The 14481-nt window shown below is 38.9% G+C and overlaps 1 protein-coding gene across 1 annotated transcript; it reads left to right on the forward strand.

The window, feature by feature from the left end:
* Nucleotides 1-535: 535 nt before the first annotated feature.
* On the forward strand, nt 536-3628 carry LOC145018583 (sodium/calcium exchanger NCL2-like). Its single transcript, XM_078976461.1, has 8 exons — nt 536-993; nt 1209-1355; nt 1520-1707; nt 1793-2083; nt 2191-2303; nt 2380-2692; nt 2782-3054; nt 3131-3628. Exons 1-8 carry the CDS (start codon nt 582-584, stop codon nt 3377-3379), a joined length of 1986 nt encoding a protein of 661 aa, XP_078832587.1. The 5' UTR covers nt 536-581; the 3' UTR covers nt 3380-3628.
* Nucleotides 3629-14481: the final 10853 nt, after the last annotated feature.

The following is a 14481-nucleotide window of genomic DNA, read 5'->3' on the forward strand; positions in this document are numbered from 1 at the left end:
ATGGCCTTGTATAATCATAGGGTGAAGGAAGGTGGGTCTATTTTATAGTCTGTTTTGTTTTTTTCTTTTTCGTTTTTTAATTTGTAAATAATTGTAATATTTCATCACAGTTGCCATGTTTTGGTAAATAATTTACAAACTGCTAGATTTTGGTAATTAATTTTCCAAAACACTATTATCACGATAAAAACTCATGTTTTCGGTGGCCATCAAAATGGTATGCTTTACCATCTTTTAAAACATGCTACTACGTTTGAAGTATTTCGTGTTTTATTGTTTGAAGTATTTCCTATTTTATTTTAAGCATTAATTGTCATGTTTTATATTCTAATAATCAAGAGAACGTGACACTAAATAAAATTTGAACAATTAATGTGTAAGGAAGACTTTCTACGTACTATTATATTAGGATTAAAAAAAGACGAACAAGTATAAAAGACCATAAAGACCATAAAGACCAAAAAAGTATACTTCTTTAACTAAAAGACCATAAAGACCATTAATATATTGGTAAACGATGATGAATTTGCTCCTCCCTTTCCATATATATATTACAGAATGCCCTTAATTATACAATTTCAATGACTTCCGTCACCATTTTCGAAATGGTAAAAGTATTTCCAAGAATCACATCTTACTTAGTTTTTATTCTTTTCCTATTAGCTTGGAATGTAGCGGGTCGTCACTTGCATTATGAGTTGTTTGATGGTGTCAGTGATGGTGTTGCTCAAGAACACAAGCCAGAGTCCTTTCTGCATCTCAAAGGACAGGATTCTTCTGAAGAACACTGTGAGCTAATGTATGGGTTTTTGCCATGTTCAAGTAATATCCCGAGTCATATCTTTCTCATTGTGATATACGAGTACCTATTATATCATGGAGAATCATATGCTGGTGGTGATGGTAGAATTTTTCGTGTTCTTGGGAAGAACTTTTATGTTGCAATGTTTTCTCAGCTTCTTGATTCACTCCCGGAATCTTTAATACTTCTTGGTAACTTCTCTTTTCTATGTAGTCCATATAAACTATCCGAGTCATATCTTTCTCATTCGTTTTTTTTTTCTTCATGAATCCTATTTTGTTATCTTGTCAAGGGTGTTCTCTAATGTCTACACAAAATTTTTGGAATTTAGTAAATGTGATTGCTACGTTTTGACACCTTACATTCCTACGTTTTTATTGTATATATAATTAATTATTGGTTACAGCAACTGGATTGACAACTAGCAAACAAAAAGCTCAAGATTATGTTGTAACGGGTGCTGGGTTGCTAGCTGGATCTTCAATATTGCTTCTCACACTTCTATGGGGAGTATGCTTCATCTGCGCAAGAACAAAATCAGTAAAATCTCAAGGTGCATAACCATTAACCGGATTGCATTCTTCATCTTGTTTATGACTTATGATCGTTATAATTTGTTTCTTCCTTAGATATGTTTAAAAATCATGTAATTAAGCTTGTTAGAAAATTAAGTCGATCACCCCATGAACGTACTAAATATGTTTATATTTTTTACAGGTGGTGTCGTCACCGATGTGGAAACCAAATATCATGCGAAAGTTATGTTTTTTTCGTTGATACCTTTCGTAGTTATTCTAATTCCGAGTGTGTTTGGTTTAGGGTATTCTAGTGAAGGATATAAGATTGTCCTTCTTGTGTCACTTTTTGTTTCACTTATCTGTTTATTCTCGTACTTCTTCTATCAGGTATATACATCTTTCGATTAAGAGAAAAGTTGCATGGAGATACCCGAACAATTTTAACTGTTGATAACTTTCTTTTTGGTTGTAGAGTTATGATTCACGGATCCAAAAAAGAAGACTTGAGTATGCAGAAGTTGAACGAAAAGTTGAAATGCATGTACCATTTTATGAAGTACAAGCACTAATGCTCGATAGGGAAAAACATCTCATGATTAAGCAAAAGGAAATGGAGAAATGGTTGAAAGATTCTCAGCCTAATGTCGCCAAATCAATGACAAGAGATGAATTCTATGATAAGTTTGAAAAATGGATTGATGAGACAAGACAATTGATGGATGATCCGTATTCTATGGATAAATCAGGGACAGAATATAATCAGGTCAGCATCCAACGATAAAACCAGTATTATTTATTATTTACTCGATGTAATTCAACAAAATCTGGTTTAAGCTATTGAGTTGTTTGTGTTTTGTTTGTATCTTTCAGGTTGCGGAATTGTTGCTTGAAGATAAGAACAAATTGATGGAATTAATCTCCCATGTTTTTGGAGAGAAAATGTTTATGGAAAATGGAGCTCTAGATGAATCTTCCATAGATAGGTAAGATCGGCTATAGTAACATGCGTATTTGACAATATTATGATCAACAGTATCTAACTTACTGTTTAACTCATAGATTTTTTGAATGCATTGATGATGATCAAAATAAGTCTATTACACGAAGCGAACTGAAGAACTACTTCATGGAACAAAACTCCGATGAGATACTGATAGATGAAGAGATGGCAGAGATCATAATGAGACATTTAGACATTGATAAAAGTGGAGAAATTGATCAAGAAGAATTCAAATCCGGTATTACAAAATGGCTCAAGCAAATCGATCTTGTAGATTCACATAACAAAGAAAAGCAATCGGAGTACAACAACCAAGTAGGGAACATTAATCATAACCAAGAAGAAGATTCACAATCACACGACAATAACAAAGTAATAACCAACATGTTTAACTTTAATTTCAAGGAATGTTGATTCATATTTCATGTTGTGTGATCGATTAATTGTGTACTTTTCTACAGAAAATAGACAAGTTCCATCGAGGTGAGGCAAAGGCAAAAGCCGAGGAAAAGTTCAAGGCAATTGCACTATTATTAGTGGGAATCATTATGTTGACAATTTTGGCTGAGCCTTTGGTAGAGAGTGTACGAAAATTTTCAGAATCTTTAAATATAGAGCCTTTTTACGTGTCATTCATCTTAGTACCCTTGGCTACAAATGCTAGAACAGCCATAGCAGCGATTAGAGCTGCGAGTCAGAAAAGACATCTAACAACATCTTTAACTTTCTCTGAGGTACGTATGTTCCCTTGATTATGTGTTCATGTACACTTTCCATACACGTGACATGCTCAATTTTGTTAATATGCAGATATACCACAAAGTCTTCATGAATAATATCCTTGGTTTATTTGTTCTTGTTTCGGTCATATACTTTCGTGGTTTGACATGGCACTTTTCGGCTGAGATTCTAGTTGTTGTCGTCGTTTGCATCATAATGGGGATCCTCACAAGTTTCAAGTCCAAGTTTCCAAATTGGACGTTGTTTATTGCATTTCCTCTCTATCCATTATCTTTGGTCATGGTTTACTTTGTCGCTGATACTTTTCAGTTTACTTGAACTATAATCTGCACAAAAGATCATTGTCCCATTTGATTGAGTCAGGAGATATGGTTACATATAGCAACAACGAAGGACGGTATTTTGGTATTATTATTTTTTTTCAAATGTAGAAGAACACTTTATTTATTTATTATGAAAATTCGTACTCAAGATCTAGTGGTTATAACAAAAAGGTAAAGAATATTTTAATCCGAGCCTAGTTCGTACCTGTATATGTTTCTTCTTGTTGAAAACTTCTTTGATTTACATCCTTCATCATCAATTTGTGTGTGAAATTGTCTTTGAATATGTGCTTTATGTTACCTATAACCGTTTGCACCGTTATAACGAGTCGATTCGTTGTAAAGCTTAACTTGTAGGTGGAAAACGATATGATGGATATTACTTCAATTTCTCAATAACCTTTTACTATATATATTGTTAAGCTAATTTTAACCTCCTAAAATTTAATCCTTTTTTTTTTGAAAAACAAAGTAGAAAACATGAATCATCATTACTACAATCACTTCATTTTTGAAATCAAATACATCTCATTATATTCTTTAACCGAACCACAATATCATCGAATTGAGGAAGCATAAGTATTGTTCTAAAAATGAATACGTAATAAGGTAAATACTGGGTAAACGTCCCCCCCACCCCCCGGGAATGTCTAGATGTCGCAATCATGTCGACTCCCTTCCCATCCATTCATCTGATAGACTTGCTATAAAAACGTAAAGTAGCAACTATAAGTCTAAGGGTTACTGAATAGTCACAACACTCACACATTATATATATATAACATGCAATACACATAACTTATAGTTGGAGGATCTCCAAGATAAACCATGATTTGAATAATAAAATTATCAAATGTTATCTATTTAAGACATTTATCCTAATCAATTACAAGAAGATTCTAGAAACCCTAAAAGGCTCCATAAAATAGTCCATTCTAGATAACCATCTAGAATTGTCCTCCGTGCTCAATTATGAACAATTACAATTCAGTTATTGCACATTTAATGACTTTCAGTTAACCCCAAATTAAATCCAAAGTATTTCATGGTTAATAATTAATTAGTTCCAACTATTCCTAATTAATTTATTAATCATATAATAAACTAACAAATCAATTTAATTATGTCCTAAAGTCATTTACAACTATTTCTTGTTATTTAGGACAACCCGAAAAAGACTTTATTTTATTCCATATTTTTTTGACCTTGACCAATTTAGTTATGACCTTGGAAACCTATTCCAACAGTCTCTCACTTAGACAAGTCATAAACTACAATTGCAAATATAGACTTTAAATAACCAGCAAAGTGTGCTTTCCACTGCCACTATCGAACTCTGATATAATCAAACATTAGACCTTAGATAAGTAATCATCTATTCCTTCGTACTACAAGATATCATATGGACACGAGACACTAATACAAATCAATCTCATAGTCCAAGATTTGTTTCTTGATTTCTTATTTATGATTACTAAATTCAGACTATAAATTGAACACATCAATTTAGTTCAGGCTAGGCCTAGCACATGAATATCAACATCAAATCACTGAGGAGCCCAAAGATATTGCTTTTCCTTTATGGAAAAAAGATTGAATAAACTTTGACTACATAATGACATATTTTACTCATCATTCCATACGCTTTTCCTTTATACAAGATATTACTGATAACGTATCCCACCAAGAATACGTCCAACATAACGGAACCATCAGTCTGATAGACGGTTTGAGCAAAGGACGGCATATGCCTATGCATCCTTGCCCTTACCCTCGCGATCTCGTATTCGTTCCTTGGCCCCCAAGCGCCAATGTCAGTGTCATGACAAAATAATACCAATCGCCTCCCAGAGTGACAGGTGTAGCACTCAGGACGCCGCTCCTAGCAAACCTGCACCAATAACAAACAAGCACGATCTACCAATCGAAGGCCATATATCCCTACCAAACCTAAAAAGGTAGAAGGTACTGTTGGGGATTTGTTGTAATGCCCCGACTCTCAGGTATTAATTTTCATCTTTACTCTTTCATATTGAAAAGTCTACTCGACGAGTTGGAGGTCCTGACTTATCGAGTAGGAACGCGTTTGGACCGCAAACTTAAGTGACCAACTTGCTGAGTCGAACGACACGACTCGACGAGTTAGAGCTGGACAAAGAAACCCTAATTTTCGGGGTTTTGCACCCTATTTAAAGGGTCGTTAGCCTCCCTTAGCCTCCCATATAGCGCCTTGTGAGTCCAGAAACCCTAAATCGTCGTTTTCTCTCCATACTTGTGTGTTTTAAGCATTGGAAGGTGGATCTTGGTGAGAGGAACTTGAAGATCAAGAAGTTTGAGGCAAGGAATGTGTGTGGATCTGAAGTCTACCCCAGTTTAGCATCATTTAAAGGTATCAAGTTATTACCTTGATCTTCTTCTAGCTAGATCCTTCTATATTTGAGTTTTGGGGCCATTTTGGCATATTAGTGCTTCATTTCGAGTGATGAACTAGGATCTGAAGTTGCAACTTCAGATCTAGGCTCATCTTGGCCCTTACAATCATAAAGTCTCAGTCTTTAGCATGCTAGTGTAATTCCCTTACCTAGAATCTCTTCTTTAGCTTGATTTAAGTCATTAGCGCCTTGCATGTACGTAAAGTTTGCAACTTTACGTAAGAAGTATGCCTTAGGAGCTTAGATATACATTATGGAGCTTTGGAATGGCTTAAAAAGCATCTGAATGGAGAAAAGACTGAATGGACTCGACGAGTTTCATGGTTAACTCGGCGAGTCCGATGAAGATTGCCGTGCAAAGGTTTCTACATGGACATGGCGAGTCAGTAGGAAGACTCGACGAGTCAGCTAGGGTTTTCCCGACTTTTGTACATGCATGAACTCAGCAAGTTGCAAGGAAACTCGACGAGTCGATGGGGGATTTCACGATTTCTAGAGTTCAGGAAGGACTCGACGAGTCGGTGAACTGCACTCGACGAGTCGGGTCAACATGGATTGCTGACCTTGACCATTGACTTGGACTTTGACAAAGGGTTGCCTAGTTGTCTTCTGGAGTATTTTGGTAAATTGGAAATTTATGAATATGGTTCTATGGTAAATATAGGCGGTGGAGTACATAGCAATGATTTGAGAGTTTGAGCTTATCACTTCAGTTCGACAGTTGCGAGTTGAGTTTTCCTTACTATACTCAAGGGTCTAAGGCACCAAGGTCGGCCCTTTTGAATTGTCATCCTGATATGTTATATGTTGAGTATTGTATGATCTGTTAGATTAGTATCCTGGTAGATAGGATTGTATATGTTATTATGATCCGTTAGATCATTATCCTAGTAGATAAGATGTTATATGCAGTTATGATATGTTAGATCGGTTTGTTGGTCTATAGACTATTATGTGGTTATCTTTTATATGTGCACATGTTTGATTAGTGGTTGAGGCTTCTCTACTGTGTGATAAAGCCAATAGACCTGGGCATTCCAACCCAATGGTTGTGGGCCGTGAGTATTCCATCCCGACGATGATTGGACTCGTAGTATGTGGGCATTCCAACCTGTTGGTTGTGGGCCTGGGGTATTCCATCCCGAGGATGATTGGACCCATAGTATGTTGGCATTCTAACCAGATGGTTGAGGGCCTGGGGTATTCCAACCTGATGGTTGCCTGGACCCATAGTATGTTGTTTGTGATTATATGAGTATTGTTGTGTGTATGGGTATATTGCGGGAAACTCACTAAGCTTTGGGCTTACAGTTTCAGTTTTGGTTTCAGGTACATCAGATGATCGCTGGAAGGTAGAGGCGTGATCGTACAACTCCTCATGTTTATGGATTGTTTCTGGGATACTCTGATATTATACTATTTTGAAAACAAATTTTGTATTGATTAATGGTTTTGAAATGTTTTGAAAAAGTTTAAATTTTGCATGATTTTTATGGGTGTTACATTTGTCCCCCTAACCATAGGTATAAAAGGTCCCTTCTCCCCCAAGGGAAAGGATCGAACAAATGCCACCCTTAAACTCTTACCTAACACTTTTTCACCATCTCTATAAGAGACAAACTAACTTGATCGTCAGAGCCTCATTCCACGACGGTCTCCCAGACGACGACTAACGATCTTGTTTTCTTTGTTGTGATTCTCATGCCCTTCATTTCCATCCCTCAAAGAGACGGAGTTAAGCCGTAGACATATCACAACAGTTGACGTCATCCGGACGTGTACCTAGTATCACAAAACCCACTTCACAACACCATGCGATAGAAATGACAGATAAATGACTGATACGGCAGGAAGGTGACAACACTAGCCCTGTTAGACCAATGCAACTCCTTGGCGAAAGCGGTCCATCGACACTGGAAGGGTAGCCGGTCACATGACACCAACGACGCCGCTAGTCGGTCCCATGGCTGAGTTCATCACTAGTCTATGGCGACCATCGCCCATCGCAACGGAACATCCGGCCACGACTACCACCTCAACGTCTCAAAGAGCGCCGACCACCTAATCACAACAAACAACAAATCGACCACATCTATCGACGTGACAGGTAGGGACCAGCGCCTATTCCCCTAAGATCATTCTATCAGCCGCACCACCAATACATGCATGTCATTATTCCTCCCCGATGGCTGCCATGTCACATATCCCACTATTTGCACAACAACCACCATTCAATAAGTATCCATACCACTACCAAGGCGTGTACCCTCAAACGCAACCACAAACCCACAACATTCAAGGTATACCAACACAGGGGATGAACTCACTCACTAAGGGGCCAACAGAGTCAAGTTCGCAGCCGAATCAGACGATGCACACATACTCCACACAGGCCCCGTATATCCCTTAAGTGACCATGTACAACCACGGGTACCATTATGAGTATGGACAAGGGTAAAACAGCCTATACCACGTGCAACAAGCAATGGTCAGAGGAGCACCCTACTACCCACACATGAATAGCCTCGTAACAAGTATTAGCTCGTCGTTCTGCCAAGAACTATTATAATATGAAATACAACATTCCGCCATGATCCGAAACATCCCAAAGTATGACAACACGACAGATCCTGACGAACAGATAAACACTGATTAGTGGATAATGACATCCCTCCGGATGGACAAAAGATTTACATGCACCTACTTCTCGGTCACGCTAAGGCACTACGTCCGAGAAGTATCTCCAGGTTTTAACGGTTGATGTATCTTTTCCTCCACAACTTCATGTAGTTGAGTAAAGTCAAAGGAGATGCCAACTCTATCATGATATGCAAGCAAAAAGAAGGAGAATCCATCCGATCATACTATGACCAGTTTAACCTCGCGACCTTGAGCGTCCCCGGTCACAAAGAATTTCTAGTCGCGGGCGCTTTTACCCAGGGGGTACTCCCAGGCCCCCTATCAAGGAAAATGCAAGGAACAGTGCCAAAATCTATTTAGACGAGCTCAAATGTAGGTCGAAAAATACCTTAGGCAGATCGAGAGAGAAGAATGCAAACAAGGAAATATAAAAGTTGTAGTGAATGCCTACCTCAAATAAAAATCAGCCAACTCCGACTACCTCCATAGCCATAAGGAGCGCAACGATGGCAGCCATCATAAAATAGCTGAAATTCTAGACACTCATCATGTAGATTCCGCCCATTTATCAAAGACGATCCCATGAGCTATAAGTTGTAAGTACACGTGGTAGAAAAAACCCCTCGGCGAACAGAAAAAGAGAAAAACAAATATTGCAAATACCACAAGAGAATAACCCATGACACTGGAGAGTGCGCGATCCTCAAAAGAGATGTAGAAGACAGGCAACTGAGTGGATACTTAACAGGAATCGCAAAGACTCTACGATCAAAGTTCGAAGCCAAGCGGAAAGACGGGAGTACCAGGAAGGAGGTAAATAAACAACCAATCAAAAAGGAGGAAATCTTCGCAAGTATAAGGCCCGAGAACAGAGCCAGGCATCGGTTGCCATCCAATGACATCGATGGCTCACCCGACGATACTCTCACCATAAGTTTCTCATCGGAAGACCCTGCGAGCACCCGATTGGGACTTTATAGACCCAATCATAATCCCCATCCTCATCCAATAACATCAGATCTAGAGAGCCCTGGTAGCAGCACTGACGTCCCCTATGAGCACTTTTCAAAAGACTCCCACTATCCTGGAAGAGGAACCTAAAACCCCCAATCCAAGCCCCACTCATTGGCTTCACGGGACACAAGTTATGGCCGCTCGGGACTATAAACCTCCCGTTGACACTAGTCAGCCACGATGGAAAAGAAAGGTTAACAAGGATAATCAAGTTCTTGACAGTTAAACAAATGTCAGAATATGATATGATCCTAGGGTGACCTGCCTATTCTGGCTACAAGCCATCCCATCAACAATACATGGTACAATAAAGTTCAAAACAACCACCGACTCAGCCAACCCTAAATACACGGGCAAAACCACTTCGGGCGATCGCTGCTTGGGCTACCATTCACATCCTAAGAAAGCGACGCACATCTATAATTACCACCCATACAGTCAAGCACAAAAAAATAACACCCACACCCAAGGTAAGTGGGAAAGGATGCCAACCCATAACTAACAACTAGGGGTAGAAGGGCGTGTTAGCAACAACGTTACCACTCCGGAAACATCAAGGATTGTCAACACCAACACCAAGCGAGGTTGGATATCACTGATCATACCCTTAGCTCTTCACACAATAAGAGCACAGAGCATGGAAAAGGAGGAAAAGAGTGAACACACGCGCAAAGTCACAGAGCTCGACCGGAAACACAACTAATGAACTGACAGTGCTGGAGTAGTGGGGGTAGGCAACTGCACCAAAAAAAGAGGACATGGAATTGAGGCTCACTACAACTATAAGAGTTTGCAACTGGCAAGGTTTTCCCCCAGGACGACATCTAGTCAATAACCTCGCAAAAAACAAAGCCAACAACGAAAAGTCATGCAGAAGGAGGTAAAACCGCCCAACGGTGATAACTAGGAAACCAAAGGTAAAGAATGGAGGGAATTGAAAATCGTCTTATGAAAGATGGTCATCCCTAAAACAGCCAAATCATAGCTCACACATGAACACAAACATTGGACAGATCGTAAGCACAAGCTTTCGAAGGACACAAACCAAGAAAGACCAAGAAGAACAATTTGTCTAGATGACCTGGGAGCCCTAAATCCCAAGCCAATAGTCTTAGCTTTGGGGGAGTGGGGAATCAAGGGAAGGGACTAAGTGATCAACCTCCTAACAGATAATCATGCCCCAACTAGTCAGTCCAAGAGCTAGACCTAGAATAGCAAAAACTATTAGACTCTTGATACTTATCTAACAATGTAGATATCTCCAAGACACCAAAAAATATGCAATGAAAATGTAACACCTAGTTTCTACTTTGCTTCATTATTCGGGGATGTGGCCTGATCATCAGTTATCATAAGGCTTAGGGCCTTAGGAAAAAAAAGGATTTGGTCCTTTTTGAATGAAGGAGTTAAAGTCTAACTAATCCAAGTGTTCAATGGTGGTTTGGAGCCCAAGGATATAGTCATAATTTCTTAGTTCGGGACTTTATGATATTTGGGTTATTGTTCGGGTAGTTTTAAGGCAAGGGTGAGTTGTTAGAAGTGTAGGGCTTCTTATCACCTTTCTGAGGATATAAAGTTCATTGGAAATGGACTTAGGACGAAGGAGTTCATTGTTCGGGGCGTACTGGGTATTATGGTTACGAGTGGTCTTTGAGTACACCAAGCATACTAAGAGGTACGCGAGGTGTACTCCCTTCAGGTATGAAACCCTAATTTTGGTCCTTGACCCTATTTAAACCTTATTTATTTCATGAGCCTCATCTTTTATCATCCTCTAAGCCTCCTAAGCACTTGAAGTCAACCCTTAGCCTTTATCTTGGAGCTTTTAAGCCATTGTGAAGGATCTTGGAGTCCTAAAAGTTGTCTTCGGTATATCCTCATCCCTAATCCTCATCTAAAGATACCAAGACCGAAGATCAATCTTGGAAAACCAAGATACACTCTGAAGCTAATCGAACAAATCATCAATCCTCGGGAGCGAATAACATTTCTTCACCGTTAGCTTGTTTAGCTCTCGATAATCAATACACATATTGTGTGACCCGTCCTTCTTTTTCAAGAACATGATCGGTGTTCCCCATAGGGAACTGCTCGGGCGGATAAATCCTCAGTCTAACAGCTCCTGAAGTTGCATAGATAACTCCTGCATCTCAGGCGAAGCTAGATGATATGGTGCCTTGACTATCGGAACCGCACCAGGCACTAAATCAATATGGAACTTCACTTGCCTCTCCGGAGGCACCCCGGGCAACTCATCAGGAAATACGTCAGGAAACTCTTGCATAATTGGAACACTGCTCAACTCTGGTGTGGCCTCAATCCTCGTGTCTAAAACATAAGCCAAGAACCCAGAACAACCCTGCTGAAGAAGCCTCCTAGCCCTCACAGCCAAACATAGAGCTGGCCCATGCGAGGCGCCCTCTCTCTCTCTCTCTCTATCTCTCTCTTTCTCTCTCTCCACGAATAACCATTTCTCCCCCACCTGGGTTTCAAACTCTCACCAGCTGACGCTCTGTAACGCCCGTAGATCCAGGCTAGTCAATTTAGAGACGATAAGCATCAAAAATGACTTTTTGATGGTAGATTATTTAGAAGGATTAATCTTAACCAAGTTTTAGTATATGTCACAAGGTTTCCGTACATATAAAGAACACCAAAATCCGAGTTATAACGAAGAAGTTATGACCTGTCGAAGTTTCACGACAGAACCGGTGCGACCCAGCGCGACGAAAATTGTGAACTTAAGGTAGATAGATATCTATACTTAGTGATCTAAACAAGATTTGAAGATTTATTCGATAGTAGTCCAACGATAAAAAGACAGACGAAAACGGAGTTCAGATGAAGGAGTTATGAATTTCGAACGGAGTTTTCCTGTCCCGGCCTACTATAGATAATATATAAGTAATATACTTATAATATATTAAACATAAAGTCAAAATTAGCCAATGGAGTGTAAACGAGGGTTGTAGAGAATAATCTCACCTTCGCGTCGATATAAAGAACGTCGAAAACGGAGTTTGTATGCGAAAGTTATGAATTTCTGAAGTTCGGGGCGCGAAACCCCAAAACTGTCAGAGACCACGACGTGGAAAGCAGTGCCACGACGTGGAAAGCAGTGCCATGACCCATAAGAGTAAGGAAGATAATGGGGATGGGTAATTGGGTTGATTGTTTGATGATTGAATATAATAATTATATTATTGTGGGTTGAAAACCCTATATGCTTACCAGGCTCCCAAGCCTGACCCACGCAATTTAATTGTATCACAGGTATCGATACGAAGCTGCTTTGCACTGAGAGATTAAAGGAGATCTAAATCACTAGAGTCAATGAATGTATGTTCTGTTTATGTTTATGTGTCTGTATCGGAACATGACATCCCGAGGTTTTATTATTTAATGAAAATACATTCTCTTTGAGAAATGTTTTGATAAGTTTTTATCATATCTTGTTTTGGGAACAAATTCCACAACCGTTTTCTTTAAACGATTACTCTGATTTTAAAAACAAAGCATAAACAAATCGGTCTTTTCTGGCCATGAAATTGGGGATGTCACAGTTGGTATCAGAGCATTAGTTTAAGCGAACTAGGAAGTTGTAGGAAATTTCTAGACTTAAACTTAGAATGCTAAGTAATGATTGTGAGGAGTATGTCTAAAATATGTTAGGTAGTACACGTAAATTGACACAAACACTAGTTTAATTTAGGAATGATGCCTAAAATGCTTTTATGTTCTAATTGTTTTGTGTGATAGCTAAATTGATGCTATTATTTGTTCCGATCTATGGTCTATTGTCGACCGGATCTGGAAACCTTATGTGTTTAGGATTCTAAGCGTACGACTACGAAATTAGAACTAGCATGTAAACGCTTTGGGGTGATAAGGAGATTTATACGTTTATTGTAATTAAAAACTTTCTTATCTTAAAAAATTCTCGCTTGGTACACCAAATGTCTGCTTGGATGTACAAAAGGTCATGGTGAAGACTCGTAGATAAATTGAGTAAATGGAGGAAATGAAGAAGGCTTATGATAGTGGATGACACCTATTAGAAGATATCATAAGAGTGGTATCTTGCCTTTAGAGTATGTCTTATGAAATAACAATACGTTAGAGGAGTACGGTACGTCTAAAGTACACCTTCGATTGGCAGGATGATGGAACGATTGGTGAAATTCTCGAACTTGTCTCGTCATCTGGTATTTCCATCACCAATCGAGTTGAAGTAGAGTTGATGATTGAAGATTGAGCAATGAAGAAGTCCTAGTAGAGTTTAGGGAAATTGATTATGATTATTTGGACACATTCGTATGTGTTAAATTCTTTTGTGATATTCTTGTATGGTGACTTGGTTGACCGCAAGACAATACTTGGGATGAGTATGAGTAGGTGTGAAAGGTCGTAGATGCATATACTACCAGAAGCACAAGACTCGCACTTGGATCAGGGAAAGTCACAAGGTTACCAAGAAACTAGTAATTGACTTCCAGTTTATTCTGGTATGTCATTACCATTGTTTCGGTAATGACTAGTAATATGGTTGTTATTCCGACCCTATTGGTCATATCAAATTTGAGTTCGACTACGAAGAGTATGTTACGTGGTCTAGAGGACCAAGTTAGATGTAACATCCGACTTAATTCAGAAGGTTGAAGTTAATGCGATTGATAGTGTCGCGCTCGTTGTTAAAAGAAGTTTGCAGGTAGAAACGCTACATGCTGAAATGTGATTACATCACATTAGAATATGAAGAAAGGTATATTCCATTCTGGAATTTGACTCTAAGAGACTTGAGTCTAAGAGTTGCATCATACGATGAGAGGTAATTAGAACATGACCCATCGGTCTATTGCAATAGATGAAGGAAAGTACTTATCCTAAGAAGAAGAAGGAGTCCACAATAAGGACTTATTTTGTAACTTGAAAGTTATGATTGAAAGTACAGCATAGTACGATAAACAGATGCAAGATTGGGCATCATCTGCGGTCAAGAAAGCCATAAAGT

Source organism: Lactuca saligna, chromosome 9, assembly GCF_052625555.1.
Source record: "Lactuca saligna cultivar CGN05327 chromosome 9, ASM5262555v1, whole genome shotgun sequence".
Taxonomy (NCBI): Eukaryota; Viridiplantae; Streptophyta; class Magnoliopsida; order Asterales; family Asteraceae; genus Lactuca; species Lactuca saligna.

Excerpts from the sequence above, each read along its gene's own strand:
- LOC145018583 (XM_078976461.1), top strand. The coding sequence starts at position 582 with ATGACTTCCGTCACCATTTTCGAAATGGTAAAAGTATTTCCAAGAATC. Across the intron at positions 1,356-1,519 it reads AAAATCAGTAAAATCTCAAG|GTGGTGTCGTCACCGATGTG; the intron begins GTGCATAACCAT and ends TATTTTTTACAG. Across the intron at positions 2,084-2,190 it reads CAGGGACAGAATATAATCAG|GTTGCGGAATTGTTGCTTGA; the intron begins GTCAGCATCCAA and ends TGTATCTTTCAG.